Source organism: Topomyia yanbarensis, chromosome 2 (genome assembly GCF_030247195.1).
Source record: "Topomyia yanbarensis strain Yona2022 chromosome 2, ASM3024719v1, whole genome shotgun sequence".
Taxonomy (NCBI): domain Eukaryota; kingdom Metazoa; phylum Arthropoda; class Insecta; order Diptera; family Culicidae; genus Topomyia; species Topomyia yanbarensis.
Genome location: NC_080671.1, coordinates 31,115,024 through 31,132,267, shown reverse-complemented (window position 1 = coordinate 31,132,267; position 17,244 = coordinate 31,115,024). Strand labels below are relative to the sequence as shown.

Here is a 17,244-nt window from a genome sequence, read left to right as displayed (position 1 = left end):
TGTCATTAGAATAAATTTCTACAATGTTGTTCGCCGCCAAGCCAGCAAGTTTTCTGAGACAACATTCGTGAATAAACTTTACTACTCGACTTATTGTTTTAACGAGTAGCATAGCAGTAACTGTGCCCAAGAACGGAGGGATTTCTTATTTCGCTGCCTCAATAATAAACAACCCAAAGACAACATCTAGACTAGCTGTCTACTTCAATCTTCGTCATCAAATTCGTCCTTCTAGTAACTGACTGGCCCTGTTGACCTTCAGCAGCCCTTACCAATTATTCATTTCTCGAACCGCTTACGGAGCCAAATTAACATCCATAAATAACACTGAAACTGAACTCCACCAATTTTCGTTTAAATATAGTTCAAACTCGCCTACTGCGATGACTGACGCTGGGCCAATCAAGCGAGCCAATGACGCGTGATGAAGGCAATTTAGTTTAATTCCTGTACCTCTTGCCCGGTGGAATGGAATTGATGACGGTAATGATATGGCAGTTCAGTTGTGGTGTGGTGGTATGGTGACCAATGCCACAACGAGCCCACCTCCTGTCGAAAGGTTTTAGGGTCAACCAGCAACAGATTGAGCAGCGGGACGGGGATTCGAAATTGATCTTGAATTTGATGCGCTGCACGTTTTCAGTGCACAACTGGTTCGCAGGATGATTGATGTGAGCTTATTTGGCCTTTAGCATTGATTTAGAGCGCCGCTTCCATCGCATGCCCCACGTGGTCATTTTGTATTTGTAAATCGCACAGTATTATTTGATCAATTCTTTTTACTCACATTGCAGATCAGCGTCCAAGAGGTGCCCCAACAGCAGCAGCAGCAGCAGCAGCAACAACAACAGAACCAGCAGGACCAGCTGCTGTTGGAAGCTGGGCGCGATGTAGATAACACTAATAATAACGTAAACTTAGATGATAGACGATTCGATGTGCCAACCGAAACAAGTAACAGCAACAACAACAACAACAACAACGGCCCTAGCGGGTCGAACAAGGCCGCCGAAGTTCTGTACCAGGACGGAGTGGTTGCCAATGGCGCCGGAGCTGGTCTCCTCAATGCTAGTGATATCTTCTCGACCACGGCGTCGATCGATCTCGATATGAAGCTACGGTAAGTGCTGGGCGAGGAGCAACGTCGATGTCTTTATTTGCTGCATTTTCTGACGTCCCTCTATTTAATTCGCTGCCAGGTCGTTGCTAAACTGTCACGATCGTGACTACGAGCCGTACATCGGCCAGCGGGGTGACTTCTGGGTGCTGAAGAACTACATCCGCGCCGAGCACGGCGGGCTGCGTTGCCATGAAACCATCACCTACACCACACATGCCGACTACACGTTCCTCGATAATCTGATACCACTGCTGGAAAGGTGAGTAGTAACTATAGTAGACCTGCGGGTACAGGATCGGTCAAGGTTCGTCGCCTACTGCTCAGACGCTGCTGTTTCATTAGCCGATCAAATTGATTTATATGTGCGCTTCTTTTTTGATTTTATCGCCGACGTAAAAAGTGCCCATGGATTAGCTGTTTATTGCAATTATTATCGACAAATCGGTGCTCCCGTAGTGTTAAGTTACTTGCTAATAAAGTTGTCAAGTTTGTGAATAGTTTATTGGTCGATTGGTGGCTTTACAGTCAGTTTGAATTCGCATTGCATGCCAATTAAGTGTGATGTTGCCGATATCGATGTTGTACGTACTTACTTACTTTATTTTTTGCTTCTAGGTGGAATGCCCCGGTCAGTTTAGCGATGCATGCGCCAGGCACAGACTTTGCGCCCACCCTGAACGCGGTCAAGTATCTGAGAGACTGCCTACCAGAAAGTCATTTAGTCCGTCAGTTTGTCACGTTTCATATTTATTTTAGCAGTAAACATATTCCAAAAAACGTAAGTTAGCCTTTGGTCATCAATGTTTAAGCTAAACCAAGAATTTACTGATATGGTGTTCTAACGCAGGTTCCTAAGTACGAGAAAGTATTAGAACCACCCAGCAACTGCACACAGCCGGCACCGTACTTCAACGTGTCGAGCTCGCAGCTGTACAAGTCGCAGAAGAAGCTGCTGTATCCGGTCAATGTGGGGCGGAATATTGCCCGAGATGCGGCGATGACCCACTTCATCCTAGCTAGTGATATCGAATTGTACCCGAATCCGGGTCTAGTACATAAGTTCTTAGAGATGATAGTTAGAAACGAGCCGGTGCTGCAGCGTAAGAATCCCAGGTAATTATTACCTTTTATCCATTGGTCAATTGCTTTCCAAATTAATCCTTCTCTTTCACTGAAATTGTAGGGTATTTCCACTGTCGATATTCGAGGTGGACAGCAGTTCGCCAGTCCCGAGGGACAAAACCGAACTGCAGGAGCTTCTGCGTAACGGCAAAGCGATTCCATTCCACAAACGAGTCTGCTCCAGCTGTCACGGGGTGCCCAAATCGAAGGAGTGGATCGCTGCCAATGAAACCGATGGTCAGTAGAATCGGGTGACCGTTCATTATCTAGCAGTAATCGAATTTTATACTTCTAGATTTGGGCGTGTTCCACATAGGAAAACGGGTGGGCTACTTTGTCCACTGGGAGCCGATCTACATCGGTACTCACGCCGATCCCCACTACGACGAGCGGTTGAGTTGGGAAGGCAAAAGTGATAAAATGACGCAGGTGAGTTCGAGACACCGCAATGCGGTTTTCCGTCTCTTATAAAGTGATAGTGTTTCACCTTGTAATTAATAATGCATCTGGACAGTATCACCTCCTTAGATTTTAGATAGCTTTAAGTGACGCCTCAAGTCATCCTTTTGTGTTTAACTCTCCGGTACTCGCGCGAATGGCTCCCCGAATGAGCAGCCATTGCCAAACAAACGACATCGCTCGCAGTCCTTCGTTACTTTCTTCGCATCCTTGTCTGTGCCTACCAACCAGATTCTATATCTCAGTCGCGATGGCATTGAGGTTCCACCAGGATGACCCTCATTAACAAGTTGCAACTTCCTGCATCGAAGTGTACTAGGGATAACTTCCCTGCATTTTCTAATTATATTATAGGTATAATTCCTCTTAAGTAAATTGACTACTTTTTGAAATTGTTCATACGTGTTGTGCATCGTTGTACAACATTTAGATCCCCGTAACGACAATTTCAGCAGACTCTTGTAGCATTGATGTTGACCTAGCTGTCGGAACTGTCAGCTTCTTCGACGTTTACTTATACTGAGAGTTTGGATAACCGGAATTTGAACGATTGTGGTCTGAGGACTAACCGTTCAATTCGGCTTGGGGGCGGATTCGTGGCTTGGAAAACGACCATTAATTGTTTCCAGTTCAAACTGTTTGCCATTGGAGTAGATTTGAAATTTTTCTATGCTCAAAACTATCACTAGCGCTCCCAGGCATATTGATGAGAAGCTGACTAATTTTAGATTATCGCATTCCTTGCTGTAGGAATCGAAATAATGGTTCTTTGTAATGTTCTATCCCTTTGTACGAATTTTAATTATAATAACCTCCCGACTCACACTTAAAAGACGATGCCGGTGGTTGAGTTGTACGCCTGAATGGTTTAATTCCAGTCGAGGTCGGTGAAATTTTGAAGTATAAAATCACCGATCACGGTATTGTAAATCATAGTTTAAATGTAAGTATTTTAGAAAAAAGAAAGAGTTGTTCCAATTTTTGAAATTTTATTACTCCGCCATTTCATTGAGCCGCTTATTTTTGGAAAAGTAAAATAAATAAAGAAACGCATAACTATTTTCCTCAAAAAACATTATTGCCAACTTTCTGGAAATCATTGACATGATGACAGATGTGTTCTATTAAATTCCATCTTCTAAGCCAATTCCCTGTAACTTTACCTTGACTTCTTTTATTTAGTTTGTCTAGATAGGGAAAACTTATTTAGACACTTTCTTTAATATGTGTTTAGTTTCAAACAATCTTGTGATTTTACGAACGTTCAAGGTGGTTCAAAATTTCTCGATAGGGCGTAGTTCTAGGATGTTTGGAAGGTTGACGTCACTATCGATTGTGTACCAGTCTAAAATGGTCGGGCATAGTGGAAGACACTACATTAGTAATAACATCTAAAATGGTCGGGCCTCCGTGGCGCCTCAAAAAAAGGAAAAAAAAAGTTTTTGGAGGGTCCTTGAGGATTCGTCCATCGACGATACTAGATGTGATAAGGAGCTGATTCATTTGGGCCCTTCCGCAAATCGCTTGCTAAACATTGAATTGTTTACTCATTTTGGTAACTTTATCTTAAACAGGCCGCAAGGCTGTTTGTCATTACGATATGGTGCCTTTTTAACATTTTATACTTATTTATTCCAAATTCTGGCCATAGAAAATTGAAACTTCTATCGAGATATCGGTTTGACGCATGCATTTGTTCAATACCACCCTGATTTTGTTGTGCTGTATTTCTTACCGCTATCATCTTTCCGCTTAGTTGACTGATGCTCGTTGATCATCTTGATCACATAAGATACAAATCAATTTGTAATTGTGAGTTGATCTGCTACGGATCCGGTGGCAAGAATTGTTTGGATAATGACGAAACTCTGACAACATATTCATTAGAACCATATTCGATTCCAATTCCAATAGTTCGGGGCCCCTGGCCCTGGCTTGTACCCATTCGTAAAGACGGTACTGAATAAGATATGGCTGTGTCTGTAGACACTATCCAAACCCTATGGCTATAGCCACGACAACTTTTTGGTGTACTCTTTCTGTTGGAATACCTATTGTTGCAGGCACTAGATCCTTGGAAATAAATTCGGTGAAAGGAAAAAATCGGATGTTGTTCGCAAAGTGCAAGGTTGCTCGTGGAGGACCTTTGTCTTTACCGTAAAGCAACTTACTTCTATGTGCTGGAAGTTTGCGAACACGATCTTCTATTGTCCATAGTTCTTGGATAAATCAAGTTCCTTTCGATTCGTTACAAAGAAAATAAGAACTCATAACGAAACTCGTTGATTGGAGGTGAAAAGCGAATAATTCAAATGTTTCGTTGAACCGAACGTTCAGTTGAGAAAGGATCGAGAAACTATCAATTTCATCAACAAGGAGCGTAGCTACAAACACGGTTTGTGCAATCAGGCGCCTCTGCTCGAGCGTTTCAATATTCAAAAGGCGGCACCCGTCTGTATATTGAACCGTTTTCCAACAGGAAAAAAAAAACTGAAGTTGGTTCCCCCAACGCTTAGTGGAACTTCAATCAACTACGCAGAAGAAGCGAAACACCTAGGTGTTATCCTAGTCATAAAACTGAATTAGAACTCGCAACTGACATACGCCGTTAACAAAGCAACAACAGCACTGTGGGCGTGCAGTAAACTCTTCGGGAAAACTTGGGGCCCAAAGTTAAGCAAAAGACCGCCCAAGCTAAACTAACTAAAGTTCAGGGGCTAGCCTGCCTCTCTATCACAGGCGCTATGAAATCAACACCCACTACAGCTATGGAAGTAATGCTTCATCTACCTTCATCGCACAAACATTTATGAGGGAGGCAAGACTTGGCTCTCTGAGAGTGCTAAAGGGTAATCCACTATTTGATGGGGATTTAAAGGATCACCTGAGTATAATGAAGGAAATCAAACTAAACGCTGTCTTGACTACAGTTCAAGATAAAATGGAGGCTAAACCGAACTTCGATATCTCTTATGAGGTCCACATAGTGGATCGTCAGATAGATATAGAGGGTCCCATACTACCTTAAGGTACAATATCATTCTATACGGATGGTTCCAAAATGGGTGAGCTGACTGGCTCGTGAGTGTACGGTCTAAGAATTAAAAATCAACGAATAGTCTAAGCGATCACATTGTAGCTAAGACCTGATGTATGATTTAATCCTTTGCACAGGCTTCACACCTCGACTACACTGAAACTTCCATTTACAAACTCTTTTTTATGTAATATTCGATTTACTTAAAGTTTTTTAGGAAGCAAATTCGAAGTAACAACTTCTGTTTGAATACGTGCGTACTGAAGTTGTACACAATTTAACATATTCGTAGTTAGCTATTACTAACAAAAATTAAGTATTTTCGGAAAGGGGTAGACGAGTAGATGACGAAAATCGACGTCCAAAGCCATTTCGAAATCCAAATGGCATCTTACGATTCAGTAAAAGTAGACGAGTCATCGAAAATGCTACTCCTTCAGAAATTACCACTTTGGATTTTCAAATGGCGTCAAACATCGATTTTCATTATCTACTCGGTAAGCCCTTTGCGTGAATATTCAATTAACTTTACTTTTGATGGATTCATTTCATCAGCATTCTTTGCAGTGATAACGTTCGTTGATCATTAGACATGCGATTAAAGTCGTTCTTCGCCGACTTGTGACATCCGTTGAATTTTATACTATATTGAACTATTTCTTTAACTTCATGGAGTATAGAGAAAAAATCACTATGCTGTTTTTTTATTTTATAAATTTCGAGGATGAGACCTTGAGTATGGACCTCATTCTTAAACGACCGAAAGGTTACGCTTGTAGATCTTGAGACCTTCACTGCATGGAATTCGTTGAATTATTGGATCATGCGTAAATATAACTAGACCTGATGAAAGGAATTTCAATCAGATAGCGAAGTAAACTTGTTTCACGAACTAAATCCCAAATAATTCTTTCTTTGTTTTTCTGTGCCGGTTGGGAAGTATGTGAAATATTGAGTTGTACTTCTTTCTTCCTTTCTCGAAAGAAGAGGGGAATGTTTTGAGTGCACTAACCATGAGACATTTAGCTTGGATTTCACCCATGCTTCCTTCTTCCGAGGCCACAAGTAGCACTTCCTCTGTGCGTCGCTAACCTTAGGTATTACTGTTTTGCCGGCGGTATCAGCTAAACTTGCTGTGCTCTTTACTGAATCTTTTGTCATCTGAGTCTTCCTATACAATCCTAGTGAACAATAACATATAAACGATCTAGTCTATCGCGATAATGCAAATGTGTATTCACGCATGCCGCCCCTAAAAACGTTTCAATCGCAATCATAAAAACATCCCGGTGATTAAGTCAACGTGTTTGCACTTTCGATTTTTTAAACGCGGTTTCAAGCGCCAACATACAAACGCTCCCTCTCACGCGATTATCACTCTTACTCATCCGAGAGCTCCCATTATAAAATTATATAAACCAGACAACTCTCAGGGTACCACAGTTGAAGGCTCCAGTGAGATGGGGGAGCGAAGTTTTTCCCTTCTTCTCAACCGTACACTCAAAACTTCAGAATGGCGTCTCGAGCAAACTACCAGACGGCTACTCAGTTATATAAACACGGTTATCATACATGCGCACATTCAAAAGTCTACGCGAATATGCTAACGACTACATTATTCAAACGAATTTAAACACGATAAGTTACGTACATAAGCCGCACATATTCACTGGTTAACATACAAACGCTAGAGCCCTGCACGATAATTCAACCTTGGTCACAAACGCAAACATACAATTTCGATCATCCTCGAAAACCTACGCCTAAGATTTGATTAGGTGAACGTTTTGACATTTACTAATTTTTCAGCGCTGTGTCAAGTGCATGTTTCCTCGCAATCGTGAATCGGTCACTTCTGGAAGTCTATACCCTCGGTTTTAGGCTTTCAGTTAGACCGATTTAAAAAAAATGACGCCTATATACACTGGATAACCGATATCAAGGCGAATTGGCCGGGACGCTAGCGGTATGGGGAAACTTACTCTCTTCTAGCATCTGGATTGTACACTCAGAATAAATCATCAGAATCGTGGTTCGCGTGAATATTCTACAACCCACGCGAATATGCAAACACATAATCAAATTTATACACGCGAAACTACCTACACGCTAGCGACACACAATCGCTCATGTGATCAAACACGCTAACATACAAACACTCGAACACTTCGCGATCGTTCACGCACATCTACGGTCGCGTACTCACTAACACGAAAAATCCCCGATGATTGAGTGAATGTGTTGACAAATAAACGCTCGTTCCCACGCGATCATGTTGTTTAAATACGTACACTTAATATAAAAATCGGAATCACGACGAAAATGACCTTAGGCAGTGCTTTGGTGGGCGACCCTTTTGAAATTGTTGTGAGCAATTCTGATAGAGAGCCCTTCTGATAACCAAGCTCTAGAGCTCCAGTTTGACTACTATAAAAAAGACCGTGACTATAAAAAACTACGTTTATGTACTTTTTTCGTTGTAGCCAACGGGAAAACGGATCGAAATGGTGAGTTTAACGAAAGCAAACATGTGAAAAAATATCCTAGATGCAGGATTCGAATATGCAAATTTCGATTTGATGCACAAACCCTTATGTTATCCCTGGGCTTTGATGACGTCCCAGGAAGAACACATGATTATCGCATTGGCGACAGTGAACGTACCACGGCATCTAAAGCAAGATCAAACACAACTGCCAATGCCACCCAACACCAGTGCTACGAAATTTCAAAATCAGTTACCAATTTCTGCTTGCATTTACCGAAACCGGCATTCAGATTCAACGGCTCCCTCATTCATTCACTTTCCAATTGACTGAAATTTCATGCAGAATCGAATGCTTGAGTGCAGAGAAAATATAAATTCATTCAGCATTCATTTGTTAGTATGTCCACAGTTTGAAGGTAAAAGTTAGCATCTTCTACATTTTCGAACATAAGTGAACTGAGTAATCTATATATGGTGCACTTTTACTCAATAATCTCTCTCAGAGCTAGCATAGAAACAAAATTCACTTTACTTCTGAAACCGACCATGTCCGAACTTGAATGCGCAGCTTCGGGAGAACGAATGACGAGGGAAACGAACCAAAAATTCCATTCATCGCAGCGGGCATGAATTGAATTTCGTTTTTTTTTCAAGTTCACGCAGGGATGCCAATTTTTTTAAGCTCTGCTCAACACATTTGATCCAATTTGTTTTTCGCCGTTAGATACCAATGCCGGGGTTTTTATTATCGTATGGTGTCTGATTTTTTTTTATCGTGGGTGACAGAGTTAATGTGCATTGTGCCTGAGTTGCAAGGGTTGCAAGTTTTAATCCTGACTCTTAAGAAAATTTTTACTTAATTACTTTCGTTTAGCTTACTATTTCGATCTGTTTTCCCGTAAAATACCACAAAAAGTCTTAAATAAGTTATTGGAATTTACGTCAAAACCCAAAAAAATGAGTTGATTGTTTACGTTTTTGAAATTCAGAGAATCATTTTGAATTTTTTTTCAAATATTCCAAGTTTAAAAAGACGAAAACATTGGGAATCCAAACCATCATCATGTCCATACCGAACACTTCGAAGTTGTCATTAGAAACAGTGCTAAACCTTTCCTCGATGACGTCATTTACGGTCATATTTCAGCGCAGTTCCTGTACGCCAAAATGCAGATTTTATTACGGGGCAGTTGTTGTTCTTTGTGATATACGGAAATGGAAAATCGATGAAGCAATGGATTCCATAATCTGAATAATACCGTTTCTTCTCCGTTTGACCGTAATGCCCCCTGAATTCTCCCCTCTTTTTCTGAATTACAAAATGGTCCACTTTTCTAATTGTCACCTCCTGACTGAATACTTTAACTGCGAAAGTACGTACGCGCAAACCACCTCTTCTCCTGCCTAAATCCTTCTTTGACATGTCTTGTAAAGACTTGTTATTGAATGATTTTATTATAGCCCAACAGTTGATTTTATGCGATTCAAATCGCCACAGACCTGACAAAACGTTTTTTAGCTGAGACCGAAATCATAAAAGTAGGAATAAACCAGGTTATTTCGTATGTCTTGGAACATGTAAATACGGTTGCTATGATCGCGTATAAATCCCTTCGCGAGACGTGGAGATTGACGGTGTTTTCATCGAATTGATTCTGTTCGTCGACAACATGCTGATGTATAGAGTAGACTATATCAAGGACTCCTTGATTCAACCAGTTAAGCTTGTTGTATGCAAGTTATTGCATTCGGTATTGATTGTAGATTAGTTGAAATTTTATCTCTCATTAGATTTTAAAACAATAAAAAAGTTAGGGCCCCGAAAAAAATAGGATTTCCTTATCAAAACTTTTCGTACAACTCATATGGAAATATAACACTTTTTTCCTTTCTTACTTGCAGGGCTACGCCCTCTGCGTACTGGACTACGATTTCCACATCCTGGACAATGGGTTCCTGGTGCACAAACCGGGCATCAAGGTGCTCAAGAAGGACCCGAAACGGGCGATGCTGGCAGCCAAAACGAACCAGCTGATCAAGAAGATCATCTATCCGGAGCTGCAGGTCATGTACGGAACCCGGAAAGGCTGTGCTGTATAGTTGAAGGGGAAACCCACGACCCAATAGTATAAGGACGCTAACGGTAAGCCTGGTGGTGGTGGCGGTGATGTTACGAGCAATACGAGCGGCCGCACAAGCATCGGTAGAAGTAGCAGCAGCAGCAGCAGCAGCAACAGCAGGGAGCTCGTTTTTAGTAACTTTGGTGGTGGTGGTATCGATCCGGATGGGTTGTCCGGGCCTTTGTCCCTGTCCTCGTCCTCACTGGCTACGGCCGGCGCCGGGTTCCTGTTGGCCTTCCGGGAGCGACCGCACGTCAGCAGCCGCAGAAAGAAGGGCAAACGGAAGGGGTACGTGCGACGAAGGTAAGAATGATAATTTCTACACGTGTAAGAGAATGGGAGTGAGTGGATGATCACGAGAAGCACTTGTGAAGTGTGTATTGAATGCAATAATAGTCGTTTTAAGAACACAATCAGGAGCGAACGGAGGAATAAGGCGCGGTTGTAGGTTTGTAAGCAGAAAAGTGATATAATGTATTGACGTAACATACTCTTAGGGTTAGGCAAAGAAGTTTAAAAAGGGCTTTTCTCTATCGTGTTGACAAAAATACCGTCTTGGTGTGGACAAAATTTGTGTTTCGAGTTGGTACACACACACATTTCAATTTGGATCCAAAGCAAAGATATGTCGTTTAATTGTTATAATCCACGGAAAAGCAGGTGGAATAACCAAGAACAAGATGGTGTTGGATATTTTTTAACCACTTTTACACTGAGGAAAAAATAATTCATTTAGAGAATAAAGACACTAATCGAAACGCAACATGAAAATAAGTAAACACGAACACAAAACAGCTACTGACTAATAAACGAAGTAATATGAAAACTAGTGTTACCACTTGGTGATCCTTGTACGGTTATGGACTGTAGCATTACTTCACTACCTACGGTTCAGACAGTGGATGTGGCCAGCAGCAGTCACCAACATCCAAAGTTGCAGATTATCCTAGTTCAACTGCGATGAAACTGCCTTCCTTGTTTCGGCACTAAATAGTGTTTCGTGGTTTACTGCACTGGTAGTTGAAATGCAAACGTTTTTAAGCCTAAATTGACGAAGATTATAGTTTTTAGTTTGGTCATGCTCTCCAAATTAATTCATAAAAATATTCGATCATTTTCAAAACAGCTACTGAAGTATCCGTCGAACCAAAGTTTGAACCACGAAATACTGATTATTATAATTTTGTTCCGTCTTATTGATCACACGAAAGAATCTCTTCCAAACACAAAAATTTCCAACCACATCTTTAATTTTTCTCTAAGATGAGTGCCTTATTGTATTGAACACAACAAAAAAAACGATATGAAATAAACACAAAACATGTGTTTAAAACTACAAAAAAGAGAAAAAACATTTTCGTACTAGAATTTAGAAACCACCCAACACATTTGTCTAATCACTTTAAATGTCATTGAGTCATCATTCACGAATCGAACCGAAACCTAAATCACGTCGCAACCTTCGCTCGGATATCCTATCGGCGGCCTCAACGGAAATGAGAGTCTACTTCTACGTTTATCAGTTTATTTGTAAATAGTAGCCAACAGCATCCTCACAGCTCTAGAAGGGTTAAATTAAGATTAGTCTTATTATTTGCCTATAGGTGGTGTACAATTAAGTTTCGAACAAGTAGAACATGTGCTCATTTTAAATCATAGTTTTGTACCATATTGCTAGGCGAATATTTTCAACCCCCTCAATGTTCGTACGAACCATCATCAATATTATTTCTTTGTGTAAGTGTGCTCACAAGAGTCAGTAGAAAATAGAAGGTTCGTTATAAGCATCTAAAAAGTTGAGGTTTATTTTTAGAATTTAGTTAGTTGGATTTATGTTTCACTTTTACATAGAGTTTCAATCGCTGGCAACACTGTATAGTTACTATTGTAGATCGTAACGTTGTAGCGGAAAGTACTGCAAAGTTAATCCGTAGACGAAATAGATGCAACTACAGGAGAGGATACAAGTAATAGTATTGTTTTAACGAGACAAAAATACAAAACATTTCACATCCTACAGAGAGTAATCGAATATGTTAGCTACAAAAATCAATAACTTATTTATTGCTTTTATCGAACGATGAACGACCAGAGCATTTCCGCCATCTCTTTCCCAACACAAACACACATCCAAGCGAACTATCATTAGAAGACATCACAGTCACATTGAAACACTGAATCGTCATCGACACTGAAAACAAAAAGTATGGATAAAAATATCTGTGAGCAAAGTGAGAAAATTGAAAAAAAACTCTACTATTAGAACAACTACAACACAAGCGCCCAACTCTTTTTAGTGAGCGACTACCAACCAACCCTGGAAAAATAAATGTATTTAAACTAAGCGGTTGTGGTGATTGCGTTAATAGAAAGATCTGAGAAATCATTCAGTCGGCGTTATTCTGAGGGGCCAACGATTCCGAGAGTCGACTTGGGTGAGAAAAGTTTATACGGAGGGAGATGAGAATAGTCATTTCACGTCACACGCCGCGCAGAAAAAGACCGAGTAGTGAAGAGATTGTCAAATTCATCGAGCTCCTTTGTGCCATTCAGCACCGAAACTCTCTTCTCGAACCATTCAGCACCACTTACTCGTTGAGCTCCCGACTTGTTCGCGAACTACTAGGTCCAGTTTCCGACGATGTACCTAGCCTACTCCGATGGAGAGTTCCCCGACGAGACAAGTTCTCCCGAAACCGAACCAATCAATCAGGTGTTGAGATCAGTTTAACTAATATGATGGAGCAGAGCGTCCGGTTCACTGGTTCCCCGTTGACCCATACTTGGCGTTTTATCGCGGTCTACTCGACTAGTCCCCGGCGGTGAATCTAGCCTACTCTGGCGCCACCATTTTTTTGATCGCGTTCCACGTGTTTACGTCACTTGTTATTCTGTGGACGACATTATCCGGGCTGATGTCCGGTTCTTCCGTTCCCAGCATCTCTCTGCGTGGCGCTTCGAACCTCGGACATTCATTGATCTCAAGATTCGTCTTCTCAACGTTCGCACACTATGGGCACAACAGTGAGGTTGCGTGCCCGAACCTATGAAGATACTTCCTGAATCAGCCGTGGTCCGACAGGAGCTGTGTTAGCTGGACGTTCACCTCTCCTTACCTCCGTATCCACGTCGACAGGTTTGGGATGAGCCGGTAGATCCACCTCCTTGTTTCTGTACTGTCCCATTCCTGCTGCCACCTCGCCATCGAATCGATTCTCAACATTCTCACGTTTTTTTTGTATTTCTCCGATTGAGGCACTCGATATTCTGTGCCAGGGTGATTCAGATGGGGATCATCCAGGCGATAACGCATACGGGCCTCCGATGATATTGTTCTGTAAGCACTCGTGACTCAACCGGAATGTTCTGTTCAACTTTTCACGGTTCCGCCTGGTTTTCAGTGCCGCACTCCAGGTAGGAACCCCATATCGGAGTATCTATGACGAAACAGTAGATAGCAGGTGTCTCCTGCTGCTTCTCCAACCGCTGACGTTTGGCATGATCCTCGCTATTGCGTTTGTTACCTTCGCCGACTTTTCGTAGGCGTAGTTGACGTGTTTGTTGAAGTTCTACCGGTCGTCGATTATTACTCCCAATTGCTGAACCGCCCTGCTGTTGCTGAATAACAACACTTCCGTTTTGCAGCTGACCCCGTTCATACAGCTCTCGATCGCGTCTATTGTTTCCGTCACCGACATTTCCACTTCTTCAAGTGTCTCCCGTCAGTGGCACGTCGTCCGCGAAACCCACGATTCCTGGGCAGCTGCTTAGCACTGCGGCCCCATCGTACATCCCGTTCCAAAGAACACCAGCTGTCAGTCGCATTGACTTCTGCCATTCGCTCGTCTCGTACAGGAGCACTATGCTCTTGAAGTAGCTCTTCACGATCTGGCATAGATAGTCGGGAAACCTCATTCTGTGCAGCGCTGCAGCTATGGCTTCCCAGATGGCGCTGTTAAATGCATTTTCCACATCTATCGTGACCACAGCTCAGTATCGATCTCCTCTTCGCTTCTGTTTACAAGCCTTCTCAGCACTCTCGAGCACTGTCCGAATTGCATCCACTGTCGATGCTCCTTTACGGAATCGCTCACCTTCCATGAATTTCGTCAAGCTGTTAAGGATGATCTTTTCCAGGAGTTTTCCGAGTGTATCCAGCAGGCATATGGGCCTGTACGAGGCCGGATCGCCATGTGCTTTCCCTGGCTTTGGCAGCAACACCAGCTTCTGAACCTTCCACATTTCAGAAAAGTTGCCTTCATTTGGACACTTCTGCAGCACTATCCTTAACATGTCCGGATAAGCCAGGATCGCAGCTTTCAGTACCACGTTTGGTATTCCATCCGGCTTTCTTTGATTTCAGCCGCTTCGATGGTTCTGCGAGCTCGTCATTAGTCATTTGCCGATCGTCCGGGTTTGCTTCTTCTCCGCCTTACGGTGTTGGTGGTCAGATAGTTGGATCGTGAATCGGGAAAAAACCCTCGTCAATTATTTTCTACTTAATCGAGCACATTTCGGCTGGCGTCATCGAATCCTTCATTTTTGCCATCACGACTCGGTACGCGTCGCCTCAGGGATTGGCGTCTACTTCTCGGCACAGCTCCTTATTTGAATCTGATTTGCTAAGCTTCATCTCCTGTTAAGGCGGCCCTAGCTTCCCGAAACGCTGCCTTGCGTTCCTCTCCATCTAGTCCCAATACTGCTCTCTTAGCACGCCATCCGGCTCTAAGACAAGCTGCGCGTAACGTACTAAGCGTCTCGTTCCACCAGCATCAGAAATCAGGAATCAGTAGCGTCTGGCTCAAATGGCACGTTCACCATGTTGATCGGAGATTTGTGCCTTGCCAAGAATCGTCTTTTCATCATTTTCCTGATGGGAAGGATTGGGGAAGTGGTAAGGTTAGGGGTAAGGAAAACAACGACACAGAACAATTAAAACAGAGCATTCTGCACCCCCGGAGTGATGCTGAACGATCTGCAGGTGCAGGAATAAAATTTCCAACTCCCGGAGGGATTTAGAACCTCTACTCAAACAGTGAGCGGATATATCAACACCCCGAGGGGATATTGAGATAACAGAACGAAAACACCCCCGAAGAGATATTGTCATTCAAATACGGCTAAAAAACTATAGCTCTTTACCACACTGGGTTAGGAACAAAAGCATATCCTTAAATTTCAGCTCTCTGTACATAGGTTCATCTACACACCAAAAAATAATGAAATTTAAACGACATGTAAATCAATACGAATGTAAACATACAACGATTGAATCAAAAATTTGATTGAAAATTACGTTAAAATCAATTGGAGCATCAAACAGCATACAATTTTACACTTTCATTCGTGTAATATTACATGTCATTCATTTTACAGCAGTATTCGAGTAAAAACACATTGAAGTGCATTGGTTTTCCGTTTAAAGAAACTGTAATTTTCAATTCACGTGTAAAATTATAATAAAATTCGTTGAAGAAAGCACGACAAGTCGTGTGTATTTGTGGTGGAACTTAATTTTACATTTATATTCATGCTCCAAATATGTGCATGAAAATAAACTTAAAATTACAAAATATTTTTTTCTGTGTATGTATGGAGAACCAAAAATCCGGATGCGCAATTGTATTAATACAGGGCAATTGTATATCAAATGATATGATGTTCCGTAATCGGATTCACAAAGTTCACATGAATAATACTCAGCGCGCTTAGTAGTAGCCATGTGATGATTGAGTTTGTAATGTCCAGTCAGTGCCCTGACTAAAATACTGCAATTGTGCTTGGAAAAATGCAACAAATTCTTTGACATTTTCGGACTCACATCCGGCAGAAAAGTGTTTGTTTGAACGCAAGTTTGCAAGCTACGCCAATTGGTTGGCATGTTCGCATGCAGCCCAAGAGCGAATCTTGTGCTTTATCCAACTTATCGACAGTGGTAGAACTGGTTCTTAACCAACGAAGTCAGTCGCAGCGCCAGTTCGTCTTTTCGACATGCGTTTACTAATTTCAATTTCGAATCTGCCAAACTGAGTGCTTTCAGGGCAGCCTGACTGTCTGGGCAAAAATAGATTCTTTTACCGCAAACTCCCTGTTGAAGTGCCGATTGTACGCCAACTACCAAGCGAATGAGATTGATTTAATCTCGTTTCACGACAATAGAATAAAGAACCGTCAGTATAACAAACTACGCATTCTCCAAGTTGTCGTTCCATCCAGCCAGATAGCCATTCCACGCGAAGAGGAATTCTCACATTGAAAGTCCTAAAAAGAAAACTACATGTGAGTGTAAGGTCACTGGGAGTAAGTGTATACTCATCCCAAGTAACCATTTGGGGTCACAGTCTTGTGTGACTAGTTGCACGAGCTATTGGGTTACTGTTCCAGAGCCCAGTAACCATAAGACGGTATGCACAGGAAAGTTTTTTTCTTTTTTAAGAAACACATATAGTGGTTTTATGTTCAAGAGCGCCTCTAGAGCAGCAGCAGATGTTGTCGAGAACGCACCAGTTATCGCCATCAAGACCGTCCTCTGAAGATGGTTTAGCTTTGATTGGATTGTCATGACTTCTCCCTTTTGACATCAAACAAGGCACCCGTATGCCAGTATTTGTCCAACAATTGTTGTGTAGATCCCCTGAGTGTACTTGGGTTTAAGTCCTCAAGATTTGCCGAAAGCCCGTCTGCATTGACCGAAAGCCTTGCAAGCTTTCTTGATTCTGAAATCGATGTAAGAATTACCCCAACGTACCCTACTTGATCTGCGACAATAATTTTAGAGTCAACGAACTGCAATCGACGAGCTTCTGTTGTAAGACTTCGTTGTATGAAAAGCACCATTGATGTTTTATTTGGAATAACTGATAGTCCACAAAGCATTACTCAACAAAAATAAGGAATG

At 42.0% G+C, this 17,244-nt stretch overlaps 1 protein-coding gene across 2 annotated transcripts in view; it reads left to right on the top strand.

Annotated features, from left to right (window-relative positions):
* LOC131682042 (beta-1,4-glucuronyltransferase 1) overlaps window positions 1-12,690 on the top strand; it is a 130,589-nt gene extending 117,899 nt beyond the window's left edge. For both annotated transcript variants that reach the window (XM_058963214.1, XM_058963213.1), the window contains exons 4-10: window positions 795-1,120; window positions 1,200-1,379; window positions 1,736-1,898; window positions 1,968-2,233; window positions 2,304-2,479; window positions 2,538-2,671; window positions 10,129-12,690. In XM_058963214.1, coding sequence (XP_058819197.1) covers window positions 795-1,120; window positions 1,200-1,379; window positions 1,736-1,898; window positions 1,968-2,233; window positions 2,304-2,479; window positions 2,538-2,671; window positions 10,129-10,326 — 1,443 coding nt within the window. In that variant the 3' untranslated portion in view covers window positions 10,327-12,690. The remainder of the gene's footprint in view (window positions 1-794; window positions 1,121-1,199; window positions 1,380-1,735; window positions 1,899-1,967; window positions 2,234-2,303; window positions 2,480-2,537; window positions 2,672-10,128) is intronic.
* The last annotated feature ends 4,554 nt before the right edge of the window (window positions 12,691-17,244 follow it).